We start from the raw sequence: 16,983 nt of genomic DNA, 5'->3' as shown, positions 1-16,983 counted from the left end.
GCATCTTACAGACATAGGCTTCTCAAACTTAAAATGTACAAAACCAAACTCCTCCTAAATAACCCCACCTCATCATTAACAGCTCCATCCTTCTAGCTGCTCAATCCAAAATTCCGACTCTTCTCTTACATTTTCTCCTTCACCTCTAACCCATCAGCAAATCCTACTGGTTGACTTCCAAATACATTCAGAATTCAGTCACTTTTCACAATCTATCCCACTTCCAACCTAGACCAAGCTACCATGTCTCATCTGAATTATTCCAGTAACTCCTGTCTGTAAATACTGTGCTTCTGTGTTTGACCACCTAAGGTCTAGTGCTAAACTGCTCCCATTGCGCAACCTGGGGCACCAGAATGGACTCAACAAGGGCACCACAGGACATTTTGAATTCTCAAGGGAAACACTGATGCTCAACATCTGTCTGGTACTGGTGACCTATTGGCTTGAAGCAGTTCATAGATGTAATATTAGATACATTCCTTTTGATGGTGTCATATCTTTGTGAAGCTGAATTCTCAGTAGTTGCTATGCTAAAAAGCAACACTGCAAAATTCATAGAATAGGAAATAAGAATGATGGTGTCTGATATGATTCCAAGCTTTGAGAAGCTGTACTATGCCCAAGAGGTACACATAGTCCATTAGTAAATGATTCTGGTTATTTAATCATGAAAAAAAATTTGGCTTTTTCTATCAATTTTCATTAATTTTTTTTTACACATAGCATCCGAGTTGTTATGACACAAATACTAAGTTCTTTGAACGTAACTACTTAAGAAATGGAACTGTTGAGTGTTCCCTTGATCTAGGGGTGTCCTGAGACCCTGAGGGCACCTTGAGTACAGAAAGGATGGTGATCTCTGACCTAATGTCAGTGTAGCAGTCCCCAGAGTGATTCTCTTAAAATCTAAGTCAGATCATGTCTCTTCTCTACCCCAACCCTTCAGTGGTTTACCATGTCACTCAGAGCAAAGTCCTCACCCAGCCTGCAGTGCCCCACATGATCTGGTTTCCCTGGTCTGGTCTACCCCTACACTCCCTGTCCCACATCCCACTCCTGCCACACTGGTCTCCTGGATGGCTTTGAGCTCAACAGCCAGGCTCTCACCTCTAGACCTTTGCCTTTGCTGATCCTCTCCCTCAACTGTTCTTCCCTCAGCCATTTACATGCTTGCTCCCTCGCCTCCTTCAGGCCTTTGCTCAATGTCACTTCCTCAGACAGACATGGCCCATCCTGTTTACACCTTCCCATCCTGGGCACTTCCTATACCCCTTACCTGATTTACTTTTCTTTATACTAGGTATAACCATCTAATTTACAATACACTTTTTTTTCTTTTCTTAAGAATTTATTTAGAATATAAGCTCAGTGAGGGCTAACATTCCTTTTTTGTTCACTACTGTATTTCCTGTACTTAGAACAGTGCCAGACCCACAGTAAGTGCTCAATAAAGATTTGTTGAACAAATTAGTACACCTTGAAAGAGCCCATCTTCCCAAGAAAATTAAAAACATATGTTCACACAAATATTCATACATGAATGTCCACAGCAGCATTACTCATTCAAAGTATTTTTAAAAAGCAGAAACAACTCAAAAGTCCTTCAGCTGATGAATGGATAAGCCAAATGTGGTAAAGCCCCATAATGGAACATTATTGGGCAATAAAGAGGAATGTAGTAAGTACTGACACACGTGACAACACAGATGAACCCCGAAAACATCATGCTGAGTGAAAGAAGCCAGACACCAAAGATCATATATTGCATGATTCCGTTTATATAAAATATCCATATTAGGCAAACCTATAAAACATAAAGTAGATTTGTGGTTGCCAGAGGCTGAGGGGAGGAGAGAATGGAAAGTGAATACTAATGAGCTCATACTACATGATAATTTGGGGTTTCTCTCTGGGATGATGACAATATTCTGGAGTTAGTTAATGGTGCTCAAACACAACCTTGAACATACTAAAAAAAAAAAAAAAAAAAAATCCACCGACCTTCATATTTTAAAAGAGTGAGTTAAATAGTATGCAAACTATATATCAATAAAAAACTGCATGTCTTATCTCTAATGTCTATTGACACAAACACAGCTTGTCTACTAACTGTTGATTTTCTAGTTTTATTTATTTTCTGATAAATAAAAGTAATAATAACCACTATTTGAGAGAAAAAAAAGATGAATAAAAATACTAAAGATACTACAAACAACTTCAAATAGCATATATTATAGGAGGCTTCCTCAAAGGGTAGCCCCTGCTGTTTTGAAATTAAAAAGTAGCCACCATAAGAGTTCCTGTCATGACTCAGTGTGTTAAGGACATGACATAGTGTCCATGAGGACACAGGTTCAATCCCTGGCCTCACTAGGTGAGTTAAGGATCCAGCATTGCTGCAAGCTGCAGCATAAGTCAAAGATGCAACTCAGATCTAATGTAGGCCGGCAGCTGCATCTCTGATTCAACTCCTAGCCCAGGAACTTCCACATGCTGCAGGCAGGGCCCTAAAAAGAAAAATAAAGTAGTTACCATAAACACTCATTTCACATATTGGGTAAATGACTATAATAACTAACATTGGTATTTATCATTGAAAGGTAGATTCTATCTTCCCCAATAAACAGTAAGTTTCTTAAAGACAGTAGATTTATTCTATACACTATTTGCAGTCCAAGTTTCTACTATAGCACCTCCAATATAATAAATTGTTCAACAACAATTACTATTGATGACAATAAAGAAGAAAGTAATCATTTCAGTACAACTAAACCAAAGGTAACCAGAAAATAATCTCACACATTCTTTTTAAACTTTTTAAAGTATAGTTGATTTACAATGTTGTCTCAATTTCTGCTGTACAGCAAAGTGACCCAGTCATATATATATACATTCTCTTTCTCATATTATCTTCTATCATGTTCTATTATAAGACATTAGATATAGTTCCCTGTGTTACCCAGTAAGATCACATATTCTTAAAGAAGCTTTATCCTACTAAACACAGAAAAGTCTGGGATTTCATCTGAGTACCTGGGTAGCAGTATTTTCTTCTCTAAGGAGAAGAATTTCAGCTGTCAGAGCATCAATGAGCTCTCGGTGATCACTTAATACTTGTTCCAGTTGCTGCCTTGTCTCTACTTCTTTACGCAGTTGGAGCTCACTCTACAAAAACAACATCAAATAAACTCCCATCCATAGCATCACATGTTGAAAACTGAGTTTCTCCTCAAAGCTGTCAAAGAAGACAATACTTACAAAGTATATATTATGTGACAGTAATGAGAAGTAAATGCTTTTATTAAAAGGTTTATATTTCATTTAAAAGCGCTGCTTTAACCTCTTCCCTTCTATAAACAGACCACAATAAACAGAATGGTACATAGAATTAAGTAACTACAATTTTTGTAGAAAAGAGTGGATGGAAGTATGTATCATATTGCTAGAACAAATGTGGGCCATCTCTAGAAGGACACACTGGTATCTGGTAATGACAGCTGGCAACAAGGAAGCAAACAGGTTAAATGGAAGTTAATGGCAGGAATTAGATCTTTCATTGTACACTCTACTCTGTCTTTGAATTTCATAGCATGTAAATGTATTACCAATTCAAAAATTAAGTTTGTCAAAATATAATTGAAAATAAGTATCAAGTTTAAATGATATAGCTGTGTGAAGCAAGTGATTAAAAAATACATGCTTCTAAGTACACTACTAGAGATTTCTGACTTATGAGTAGAAGAATGTTAAGACTGTTACAACTCTAACACTATGATAAATCTTGTAAAAGCACTTTTAGGAAGACAGCTCCAGAGAAATTGATACACGTAAATTAGGGTTGTGAATCAGCTTTTTTTTTTTTTGAACAATAAAATTTCCTTAAATGGTTTTTGGCCATATTTGCTTAACAAATTTAAATACATAAAAAATAAATAACAGCATAAATAGATTTTTTGAAAAGATGTAATACATAACCAATTCTAATTCCACAGCTTTCTAAGGACTGTTTATTATTCACAAATAAATTAAAGAAACAACTCTTGCTTGTGTTATAAATTACTTTCACAAAAAAAGGTCCCTCACTTCAGACACTGAAGCAAAGCTCAAGTTACCAGTGACACAGATGACATGAAGAATTTTTCTCATCTGTGTCCACAGGCAAGCCCTTCTCCAAACTGAAGTGGGAGCTGCAAGCAGGGAAAAGCAGTAGAATGAGGACACATTTAGTAGTTCTAATTAATCTAACTGCCAAACAGGGATATCAAGTATTAACACAGATATAATTTTATTTATAACAGATTTACCTTAGTAATTATATTTTACTAAAGCTCATATTAAAATCAGCATCACTTATCTGATGTATCTATCAGGATGTACAAGAAAATTAAGAGGATAAACTTTTACTACAGATCGTCTAAAGCTGGGGTATTTTAAACAAAGCTATTCAAATTTGACTATACCGTATTTGGAGACTGCAATAATTCAAGTGTAGAAGGGAAAAACCCACCATTTCTGCCATCAGTCTGGCAGAAGAGGTGACTGTAATAACCTCACACTCTCACCTCTTTAAGGTACCGAACCAGGCGACAGAGGGAGCTCACGAGTGACAGGGTGAAGCCAGTGAGACCCTGACTGTTCTGGAGCTTCTGGACCTCACGTCCTGTCCATCGCTCATATTCTTCCATTTCATGTTCCACTTCGTGTATCATGTGTTTGAGGACATCCAGGCTGAGGTTATTGCTATTCGGTAAGTCTGTAGAGGCTGTGCTGGCTGATAACGTGCTATTCTTCTGCTTGGAGGGAGCACATGACTCTGGTTTTCTTTTCACTGATAATGTAGAAGTCATTCTATGTTAAGACCAGGAAAAACTATACTAGAAAAATGTCTTACTGCTGTTCACAATTTATAAAAGGTTTTTAATAGGTTATCATCATTTTCTCAAAAAGAGTCTATTGTTTAAGCCAGATTTACACTATCTATAAGGAATGAGGGAGAACCACCTTTCGAGAGTTACATGGACTAAAAGGAGGCACTGCCTGGCTACCATTCAACAAACTCTTACTTAGTAGGATCCAACTGGATGAGTTTAAGGGAAAACACAAACACTACAAGATTAAGAGCTGTCTCAAGTTACATGTTCAACAATTCATCTTTGTAAATTAAAAGAGACTGAACCTTTATTTAACAGCTGTTTTTGCTTCCTTGAGTTCAGCACTTGTCCCACAACATAACTTGAGTCCAGAGTCTCAGTAGAGTCTTCAGGTTGAAGCCTGGTATGGATTTTCTTAACAGCATTGGTAGCATTCAGAGCAGCTAAGAAAAAGAATATTTTCAAAAGTCTCTCAAGCGAACAACAAAAATTTTTTAAGCATTTCAATTGACAGGTCAATCAGTATTTACTCAGGCTAAGACAGTCAAAACTCAAGTACCATTCCTTCAAAAATGACTGTGTTGGAGTTCCTGCTGTGGCGCAATGGGACTGGCTGTGTCTCTGCAGTACCGGGACACAGGTTCAATCCCCCACCTGGCACAGTGTGTTAAAAGGATATGAGTAGGAGTTCCCGTCGTGGTGCAGTGGTTAACGAATCTGACTAGGAACCATGAGGTTGCAGGTTCGGTCCCTGCCCTTGCTCAGTGGGTTAACGATCTGGCGTTGCTGTGAGCTGTGGTGTAGGTTGCAGACGCAGCCCGGATCCTGCGTTGCTGTGGCTCTGGCATAGGCTGGTGGCTACGGCTCCGATTAGACCCCTAGCTTGGGAACCTCCATATGCTGCAGGAGCGGCCCAAATAAATAGCAAAAGGACAAAAAAAAAAGGATATGAGTAGCCACAGCATAGGTTGCAACCATGGCTCAAATCTGATCCCTGGCCCAAGAACTCCATATGCCATGGGACAGCCAAAGAAAAAGAAAAAAACAAACAAAAAACTGCATTTAAGAAAGCACATAATAAAGTAAGCTACTATTCTGTGGGAAATAATACAATTGGGGACCAAACCTTTTTGTTCTCCTGATGGAGAAGCAGATAATGGGGTTCCTGAAGAGGCTGGTACTCGTGACTGTGTTGCTATTTTTTGCTGAATATCAGTCCATAGTTTATTAATTAACTCAGAATTATCTTCCTTTAGTTGGTGGAGAAACCTATAAATTATGGGACAATGGCTATATTAGAATTAATAAGTGCCATCATTTAAACTGTTCAACTGTTTACATGTTTGATGTGAAGGAACCTTTAATAATTCATAATCAAAGAAAAATATGTTTTACTTTAACTTATTAAGAACTAAAAAGCCATCTTCTCAGTATTAGAAGGAATCATTCCATCTCCCTCACCCCTGCCTCATCTCCCCCATAGCCAACAGCTATGTTGGCTCCTAAAGCAGAAGTGATAGCCTTTTCTGAAGTTTTGTGCTAAAGGCTCTGTCCACCTCTTTCTTCCTCTAGGGAAAAGACATGGCTTGGTCCCTTCCACTTTCTTTCTTTCTTTTTTTTTTTTTTTCCAAACTCCATCAGACACCCTTCCACTTTCAATGAAGGAGCTATTTTCGGGGCACAGTCTCCACTCATCTCTGAAGTAAAGTGATTGGAGCAGACTCTGCCTATGCATGGTGGGGAGGTGGGGAGAGGGAGTGAGAACTACAGTGTAGGGGGCAAAAGAGCTAAGTCTTGCTGTAATAGCTTTATCATCGATAAAACTAACCGTCTAACTCTTTATCTATTTCCCAATTGGACTAATATTTAAAAAAGAAATGGGGCCAAAAAGTGGAAACAACCAAATGTCCACCAGCTGATGAATGGATAAGTAAAATGCGCTCTAACCACACAAAAGAACATTATTCAACCATAAAAAGGAATGAAGTGCTAGCACACCACAATATGAATGAATCTTAAAAATGTGTAAAAGAAATAAGACACAAGGAAGCATATATTGCATGATCCTGGAAATATCCAGAATAGGCAAATCTATAGAGATTAGAAAAAATAGATTTATCTAATAGATTAGATAGAGCTGAAAGGTTTGAGAGGAAATGGGATTTGACTGTTAAAGAGTATGGGGCTTCTTTGCAGGTAATGAAAATGTTCTGAAATTGACTAAAATTTCAAAATGTTCTAAAATTGCACAACTCTGTGAATACTAAAATTTTTTAAATATTATACTTATTAATATTAATATTAAATAGGTACATTGAATTAATTAATATTTCATTAATTAATATTGTATAATATTAAACAGGTATATTGTATGGTATGTAAAGTATAAATCAGTGAAACTGCTATGGGAAAACAACAACAAAGACAGAGGAAAGGGTAAGTATTATCTAGTGGCTCCACAAACTTCAACCTAGAACACTTTTAAGCAACCTGTAGATAGTACATTGAACATTAGTTGCTACAAAATTTAGTTAGCAAAAGGTCTATAATGTGGTTCATTCACATTATGGCTAGTTATCAAACACTAGAAAGACTCCTCTGTAAGACCATGGATAAATCCCAAGAAAAGTATTATAATGTGATTTCTGGACAAGTTGGGAAAATCCAGACCACTTTGAACACCCATTACTCTCTCTAATGTTTATACTTTTAAGACTTGTGTTATATCAAATAACAACAACAAAATCATACAATAATATCTATATAGGGAGATACCCAAAGATACCCATAACCTAATTCCTAGAACCTGTGAAAGTTACTTTATCTGACTAAAGTGGGACTTTGCAGAAGTTAAGGATCCTGAGATAGGGAGATGACCCTGGATTATCTACATGCAATCATATGCTCCCTCAACAGGGAAGCAGAGGGCGATTTTCACACACACAAAAGGAGAAGGTGATATGAAGATGGAGGCAGAGACTGGAGTTACGTGGACACAGGTGGAAGCACACCATGAGCTACCAGAAGCTGGAAGAAGTAAGGAAGGGATTCTACATTAGAGTATCCAGAGGGAATATAGCTCTATCAACACCTTCATTTCAGTCTAACGAAACCGATTTAGGATTTCTGGCCTTCTACCAAGTTTGTCGAAATTTGTTAATGCAGCCCCAGAGAGTTAATACAGATTTTAGTATCTGGATATGAGGTGCTGATGGAACAAATACATAAAATATGCGAAAGTAGCTTTGGAATTGGATAATGGGCAAAGACTGGAATAATTTTTAGATGAAACAGAAAAAGCCTGTTTGCCTTAAAAAGACTATTGGTAGAAATAGGAATGTTTAAAATTCTTCCAGTGAGAGCTCAGGAGGAAGTGGGGAGTATGGTAGAGAAAGCCTATATCATCTCAGAAATGTTGCTAGAAATATGAATATTAAAGGAGCTTCTGGTAAGGATTTAGAAGGGAATGAGAAACATACTATTAAAAACTGAGAAAAAGGCAACCCTTACTATAAACTGGCAGAAAAGTTAGCTGAATTGTGTGGAAAGCAGAATCTGTAAGCAATCAAACTGGGTATTTAGCTGTCAAGGTCTCCAAGCAAAGTATTGAACATGCAGCCTGCTTTCTCCTTGATGCTTAAAATGAAATGCAAGAGGAAAGAGAGAAACTGAGAGAAGAACTATTAAGCAAAAAGGAACCAGGATTTGATTTGAGAAATTCTCAAGACTCTCTAGATTGCAAAAGATGCTTAAATTAGGAGTCACTGTTAGGAAAGCATGCTCTGGAGAGGACAAATGGATAACCTTTCACTACTTCTAAAGAGATGAGGCATGTGACTCATAGATTCCCCTCAATGATCTCAGCAGAAGCCAACAACAAAAAGGGGATTATCCTGGAAAGATCTATGGAAGACCTCTTATCTAAGGGCACACTTTCCTACGACATACACAGGAGACTATAAGATCTTTTGAGAATGAGAATGATTTACCAGCAGAAATACTGTGAGCTTCTACTGAAACAGACAGAGAGAGATGAAATGAAGAAATAGTGTCAAACTCCTAAAATTCTCCAGATAGAAAACAGGCTGATAAAATTACTCAGGGGTAAACATGTGCTCCAAGAAAAAGGAATAATGATTTCAAGCCAGGGATGCAGGTATAGAGTCTAGATTCACAGGCAAAGAAGCCAAGGTCAAAGCCACAGGGACAGAGGACAGAGCCATGGACCCAAAAGGTGAAGCCTGGAGCCACAGAAGATTATTATCAGGCCTCGAAATCTTATAAAATTTGCTCTGCTGGATTGGGACTGGTGACTCATTTCTTCCTTTGATTTTCTCCCTTTTAGAGTAGGGATAGCTACAATTATCATCATCCCATGCCTGTTCCATCACTGTAGTCTGAAAGCAGATAACTTGTTTTCTAGTTTCACAGGACTGATGGAGAGGAGTACTGGCTCAGGTGGATCATATCCAGAGTTTTACCCATGTCTGAATTAGATGACGAGATTTGGTTGAGTTGATAATATTTAGATGAGATTTTCGAACTTGAGTTAATATTGAGACATTGGAGGATATTGGAATGGGATGAATGTAAATTTTGCCTGTGGGCAGGTGGACTGAACTCAAGGAATACTATATCCACAGGCCTACAGCATGAGTTTCATCTGACTCAGAGAAATCAATCAAGAATTAACTAGAGAAACATCATAAAAGGACTGATATTGAGCAATGAATATATTTAATATATTTAATGGCAGTTCTTAGATTAAAACAAAAATAGACATACACAAGGAAAAATAATATGTAAATGTCTTATGATCTGTCAAAGCAAAAAAGAAAATGCAGATTAAAAAATGAGGAGGAGGTTGTAAAGAAAGAAAGGGAAAAATCGGAATGTAGCAAAAGTCGTTGCACAGGCAATAGGTGGAAGTCAAAAAGAGCACTGAAAACCAAACTGACAGTGAAAGTTTGAATAAGAAAACAAGGAACTAATAGCTCTATAAATAGTAGACATAAAGCAGCTAGCATTGGAACACAATTACAAACTTCCTAATTATAAAAGGAATTTTTAAAAAGAACAGAGGAGTTCACATCATGACTTAGCGGAAATGAATCAGGCTAGTATCCATGAGGATGTGGGTTCAATCCCTGGCTCTGCTCAGTGGGTTAAGGATCTGGCTTTGCTGTGAGCTGTGTTGTAGGTCCCAGACAAGGCTTGGATGCCAACTGCTGTGGCTGTGGCGCAGACCAGCATCTACAGCTCAAATTCGACCCCTAGCCTGGGATATTCCACATGCCACAGGTGCGGCCTAAAAAAGCAAAACATAAATAAATAAATTAAAATTAAAATGAACAGAGAAAGCATCTCACAGAAATAAAACTGTAATTAAAGTATTATACACAATAGTATCATAAAATAATACCACAAAATTGACCCCAAACATATTAACCACATCAATACATGTTACAAGCTCACTTCACCAATTAAAAAAAAATTTCCAAACTGGCTAATAAGGCAAGACCCAGTTCTGTGTTGAATACAAGAGACACACCTAGTACACAGTAATTCAGAAAGGCTAAAAATAAAAGAATGAGAAAAAGTGAACCAGACAATTAGAAAAAAGAAAAAAGTAGAGGTTTTGTTTCTGTTATCAAGTAGAATGAAGCCAAGAAGCATTAAATATGACACTTTTATAATGCTAAAAAAGTCATAATTCACAATGAAGATATAATACACATGGATATCCATGTATCAAAAAGATAGCAACCCCCATCTTTATAAGGATAGAGGTATTTAATTCCAAACAGAATTAATTACTTAAACATTAAAAGCAAAGAAAGAAACTAATACTAATAGTGAGAAACTTTAAAACGCTCTTCTTAATATAAGATAATGGCAAAAAAAAAAGATACAAAAGTAACAACAATCAACAAAGCAGTATATTATGGATATACATTTAGAACTTTAAACCTTGTTAATAGAGACTATACCTCTTTTCAAGCATACACATGAAACATTCACAAAAATGCAATCATATATTCGGTCACAAAGAAAGCATCATTAAGTTCCACAAGTAGAAGTATTACAAACCCACACTCTGAAGGCACTAAAGCTAGAAATAACTGCACAAGAAAACAAAGACACTCTTCCATGTGGAAACTTAAAAATGAAATAAACAAACAAAATCTATTAAATAACTCTTAGGTAAAAGAGTGAGTAAAAACAAATTATCTGATTTCTAAAATAGCAAATCAGTACATATTTGAATGTATAAAACATATTTAAGGCAGTGATTAGAGAAACATTCAGAACCTTAAACATGTTTACTAATTAAAATAAAAGAATGAAAATAAATGTATTAAATTCCCAACTCAAAAATCTTGAAAGAAAGAAAGCTCAAGAAAGAAAATAAAAATAAAAGCAAAAATTGATGAGGAAGAAATCAGAAAAATAATAGCTGTAGTTAACAAATCCAAATCCTGTTTCTTTGAAAATTTAACAAAATAGACCAACCACTAACTAACCTAATTTTCAAAATGGGGGAGGACCAAGAAGTGACAAGGGGGAGATAAGCAATGAAAGAGAAGGCATTTTTTTAGATGTACAGAGATTTTTGCACACCTCTATGGAAATACATTGATAAACCTAGGTGAAACAGACAATTTTCTAAGAAAATGTAATTTATCAAAATTGACCTGATACAGAAGGCTTAGATAATCCAGCCTCTATAGAAGAAATAGTTATTATGGCACTTCCCCACAACAAAACACCAGGCTCAGTCTCACAGAGTAATTCTATCAGACCTTCAAAGTAGAGATAGTCCCAATGCTACTGTTCCAGAACTTAAAGAATTTAGAAAACCTTCCAGTAGATGCTTCTCATGAAGTATAACATTGTTACCTCAATCTGATATTGTATATTTTAAAATTATAGATAATACCATTTATGAATATCAATGCAAGAAAACTAAATAAAATGTTAATATACAACATCCAATACCACAATAATGAAAATAATATGAAAAAAGAAATTTATTTCAGGAATGCAAGGATAGTTCAATAATAAGGCATCTGTAATATAACGGACAATATTAATAGGTCTAAGCAGGAAATGCATGTGATTATCTCTATATAATGTTGAAAAAGTCTTTGACAAAATTCAATGCTTGTTTCGGGTGAAAAAAAAAAAACAACTCAGGAAAACAGGATTTGAAAATTGTTTTTAAAAATTTTTTAAAGACCTGAGTACTGAAGGTAGCACTTTACTTAAGAGGAAACAACAGTATCATTTTCACAGATCAGAAGCAAAACAAGGATCCCCCCTATTTCCACTATTATTTATCACTGTCCCTTAGCTACTGCAGTATACAAAAGAAACCAATTAAAGATATGACTCAGGAAACAAGCAAAACTATGTATATTTGCAGATACACCATAAAATACCCAGAAAACCCAAGAAAATCAATGCTAAAACTAACTCAACCAAGATTCAATAACATAGCATAATATTAAGATAACACACTGAAATCAATGACCGTCTTAACACAAACTAGTTGGAGGGTGAAATGGAAGAGAAATCCCCATTTAAAATAGTAACAACAACAACAAGAATACTTAGAAATAGTCTTAAGAAATAAACAAACATATGAAAAAAATTAAAAGTCTTCAAAAACAAAAAGATAGACTTTTAACAAATAGAAAAACAAGGAGTTCTATTGTGGGGCAGTGGAAACAAATCTGACTAGTATCCACGAGGATGTGAGTCCCATCCCTGGCCTCACTCAGTGGGTTAAAGATCTGGCATTGCCATGAGCTATGGTGTAGGTCACAGATGTGATTTGGATCTCTTGTTCCTGTGGCTGTGGTGTAGGCCAGCAGCCGTAGCTCCAATTCTCGACTCCTAGCCTGGGAACCTCCATATGCCACAGGTGCTGCCCCAAAAAGGAAAGAGAGGAGAGAGAGAGAGAGAGAGAGAGAGAGAGAGAGAGAGGAAGGAAGGAAAGGAGGGAGGGAGGAAGGAATGGGAAAACATACTTTGTCCTTGGATAGTAAAACCCATCATAATAAAGATGTCAATTCTTTCCAGGTAACTTATTAATATAATAAAAATAACAATAAACTTCTTTTGGAAGGTAAATAAATCGATACTAAGTTCATACAGAAAAATATGAATAGGATAGCCATTTAGGAAAAGACAAAAATCAGTTCCATACTTCATACCACATACCAAAATAGACTATGAATGGATCATAGAACTAAATGTAAAAAATAAAATCACACAGTATTAGAAGAAAACATGAATGAATTCCTCTAAAACCAGTCTTAGGGAAGAAGTTCAACCTATGATTCAAGATTCAAATGCAAAAAAAAAAAAAGAATAATAGATTCAAACTATATATACGTGTATTCTTAAATCTTTTGCTTATTAAAGAAAATGTCATCACAAATTCAAAAGACACAAAATGGGAGAAAATACACCATATTAACAGGTAAAAGACTTAATACCCTTAATAGATAAAGGATGTTTACAAGTTAATAAAAAGGACCAAAACCCTAAAAGTAAAATGGGCAAAAATATGAACAGACAATTCATTATAATATCCCTTAAATATGTGAAAATATTTTCAATTTCACTTAGAAAGGCAAAGTAAAACTACACTGAGATAACATTTCTCACCTATAAAATCAGCAAAACTCAAGAAATCTGACAACACACTCTGGTACAGGCACTCTCATATATTGCCAGTAGGAGTGCAAAACACTGCAACCCTCATAAAGCAGAATTTAGAAATTTATAAACAAAATTACATAGCATCTACCTTTTAACTCCAAAATTCCACTTCTAGCAATTTACTCTAAATATAGACCTCCAATAATACAAAATGCATATGCACAAGTTATTCACTGAATAATCAATTGAAAAACATTGCAAGCAATCAAATATATATACATGTATACATATATATATACATATATATATATATATAGTGTTAGGAAAACTGGATAAAGATGTGCAAAAGAATGAAACTGGACCCCTATTTTACACCAGTCACAAAAATTAACTCAAAATGGATCAAAGACTTAAACATAAGACCTGAAATACTAAAACTCCTGGAAGAAAACATAGGGAAAGCCTATAGACCTTGGTCTTGGTAACAATTTTTTTTTTTTTTTTTTTTGGATCTGACACCAAAAGCACAAGCAAAAAAACAAAAATAAATAAGTGGAACTATATGAAACTAAAAAAGCTTCTGCATGGCAAAAGAAACAATCAACAAAATGAAAAGACAACCTATGGGATGGGAGAAAATACTTGCAAATTAAATATTTCATAAGGGGTTAATATTCAAAATACATAAAAAACAACTTGATAGCAAACAAACCCAAAAAAAACACAAATTTTTAAAATGAGCAGAGGAGTTTGACAGACTTTTTTTTTTTGGCCACGACCACAGCACGTGGAAGTTCTCGGGCCAGGGGTTGAATCTGCACAGCAGTTGCTGGCCTACACCACAGCTGCAGCAACATGGGATCCTTAACCTGCTATGTCTCATGGGAACTAGAACAGACATTTTTCAATAGCCAACAGGTACATGAAAAGGTGCTTGACATCACTACTTGTCAAGGAAATGCAAATCAAAACCATAATGCAATATCTCTTTACACCTGTAAGAATAGCTATCATCAAAAAGTCTAGAGATAAATAAGTTTTAACGAAGATGTGGAGAAAAAGGGAACACTTGTGCACTGCTGGTGGGAATGTTAACTGCTACAGTCACTGTGGAAAACAGTGTGGAGTTTCCTCAAAAAATTAAAAATTTAACTACCATATGGTCTAGGATTCCTACTTCTGGGTATACATGCAAGGGAAATAAAGATAGGACCTCAGAGAGAGATCTGCACTTCCATGCTCACTGCAGCGTTATTCACAATAACCAAGACATGGGACCAACTAAGTGTATGTCAACACATGAATAAATGAAGAAACCGTGAGATACACGTCTATATGTACACTTGTGTGCATATATATATATGGATATATATACATATACCCACAGTGGAGTATTATTCTGCTCCAGAAAGAAGGAAATCCTGTCATTTGTGGCAGAGTGGATGAACATGGAGGGCATTACACAGAGAAAAATAAGTCAGAGAAAGACAAATGCTGTATGATATCACTTATATGCAGAATCTAAAAAAACTGAACTCATAGAAACCAAGTGGTGGTTACAGGGAGCTGGGAAGCAGGGGATATGGGAAAATAGTAAAAGGGTACAATTTTCCAGTTGTAAGATGAATAACTTCATGTACAACATGATGATTATAACTGTATTATATACTTGAAAGTTCCTAAGTGAGAAGATCTTAAATGTTTTCACCACAAAAACGAAATGGTAACTAAATACTGTAATGGAAGCATTAACCAAGTATGATGAAAACCATTTTGCGACACATATGTATCAAATCAACATGCTATCCACCTTAAACTTATACAGTATTATATGTTGACTATATCTCAATAAAGCTGGAGGGAAGAATTGGCTTTAGAAGAAAGGGAAGGATGTAGATATCTAAGCCACATATACATACATGTCTGCATTTGTGTTGGACTGACTGCTTAGAGAGTTCTCCAGCTCATTCTCACTTTCTTCTGACTGGCTGTCAACAGCTCCTTCTTCATCATCATCTACTTCATTAAGAGCCTTTCTCAACACAACAATAAAATAATAGCACAAATTGGTTATATACACACTCATCCTTTCTTTCTTTTTGTGATAGCAGAAGAGGTCCTACCTTCTAAGGGCCAATCCCTCCATATGTGTTCTAGAACCCAAACCCTCTCACTGCTTCCTAGTTCCCCATTGCTCCTTCTCTCTCCTGCATCTTCAGCTTCTCCTTACTGACTTCAGCTCATCCACATTTAAATTTCAGGCTCTCCCACCTTATCCTGACATACAGTTGCTTCATGCTAACATCGATCTTCTCTCTTTGTGCCACAGAGAGAAAGAGCTATCCCTCCATTTCTCACTCACCATCTATGCCCTGCAACTGAGCTTCAGCCCTGCCACTCCATTTCCCCCACTCTACAAGGTCAACATCAACATGCTTGTTCCCGTCAAATGGATATTTCTCTCTCTGCTTCCCCTTACCTCTCACGTATTAGACATCAACACCACTCATTTCTTTCCTTCAAAATCTTCCTTCTAAAATTTTATTTACATTTCTATGATACTGTATTTTCTTGGTTTTCTTCTTCTTTTGACTGTTCCTTCCCAATCTCCTTTACTGGTTCTTTTTCTACCCTTCCCTTATATTTGATGTCACTCAAGGTCCTCCTTTTGCACCTTTTCTCCTCTCATCGGACTCATTTCTGTATGATTGTATCTAATTCCAAACGTGACCGCAAGCCAAATGCTGTTAATTTCCCAATCTCTATCTTCACCCAAATCCCTCTTGAGTCCTCAACATTTATATCCAACTGCCCAAAAGATATTCCCAGGAGAACATCCTACACAGATATACACAACATGTCTGAAATTTACCATTTTCCTAAGCCTCTCCTGTCATTCTTACAGAAACCTTGTTCCTGCCATGTTACTAAGACCATGAACAGTATCGCCATCTACTCTAACCAGCAAACTGGAAATTATCCTTCTTTTTCATCCATCACATCCAATGAGTCACCCAGTCCTGTCAATTTTACCCCTTTTAGATTAATTTCTGAAATCCATCCCTTTTCCCCTCTTCCTCCTTCCCTACTGCCACTGCCTTGGGTCAATTCTCACCACTTCTCATTAAGATTCCAACCTGAGTCTTCTCACCAGATCTTCTCGCCAGTCTTAGGCCTCCCCAATCCATCTTACACACTGTCAATTTCACCATGACTGTGCTCTTCTTAAAACCCTTTGGTGGCTCTACTCTTAGCCACTTCACAACCTAGCTCCTCCTTGTCTCTCTGACCTCGGCTCTTGCCACTTCCCCAGCCTCACCATAGAGACCATGATCATCTGAAAGCTAACGCTGCAATAAATGCCAAAACATAAATGGTTTTTGGCTGTGGATAAGGTTAATGGGGTTTGGCTATTTAAAATATGTGTAACATTCTACTT

The 16,983-nt window shown here is 36.4% G+C and overlaps 1 protein-coding gene across 2 annotated transcripts in view; it reads right to left on the bottom strand.

Annotated features, from left to right (window-relative positions):
- Positions 1-16,983, bottom strand: part of SPICE1 (spindle and centriole associated protein 1) — a 58,416-nt gene that overhangs the window by 15,663 nt on the left and 25,770 nt on the right. For both annotated transcript variants that reach the window (XM_021070358.1, XM_021070359.1), the window contains exons 7-11: positions 15,464-15,576; positions 6,001-6,143; positions 5,180-5,317; positions 4,566-4,831; positions 3,037-3,168 (exon numbers count right to left, since the gene is read on the bottom strand). In XM_021070358.1, coding sequence (XP_020926017.1) covers positions 3,037-3,168; positions 4,566-4,831; positions 5,180-5,317; positions 6,001-6,143; positions 15,464-15,576 — 792 coding nt within the window. The remainder of the gene's footprint in view (positions 1-3,036; positions 3,169-4,565; positions 4,832-5,179; positions 5,318-6,000; positions 6,144-15,463; positions 15,577-16,983) is intronic.

The sequence above is a fragment of the Sus scrofa genome, chromosome 13, assembly GCF_000003025.6.
Source record: "Sus scrofa isolate TJ Tabasco breed Duroc chromosome 13, Sscrofa11.1, whole genome shotgun sequence".
Lineage (NCBI taxonomy): Eukaryota > Metazoa > Chordata > Mammalia > Artiodactyla > Suidae > Sus > Sus scrofa.
The sequence above is the reverse complement of the archived record's forward strand: the minus strand, read 5'-3'. Positions and strand labels throughout refer to the sequence as shown.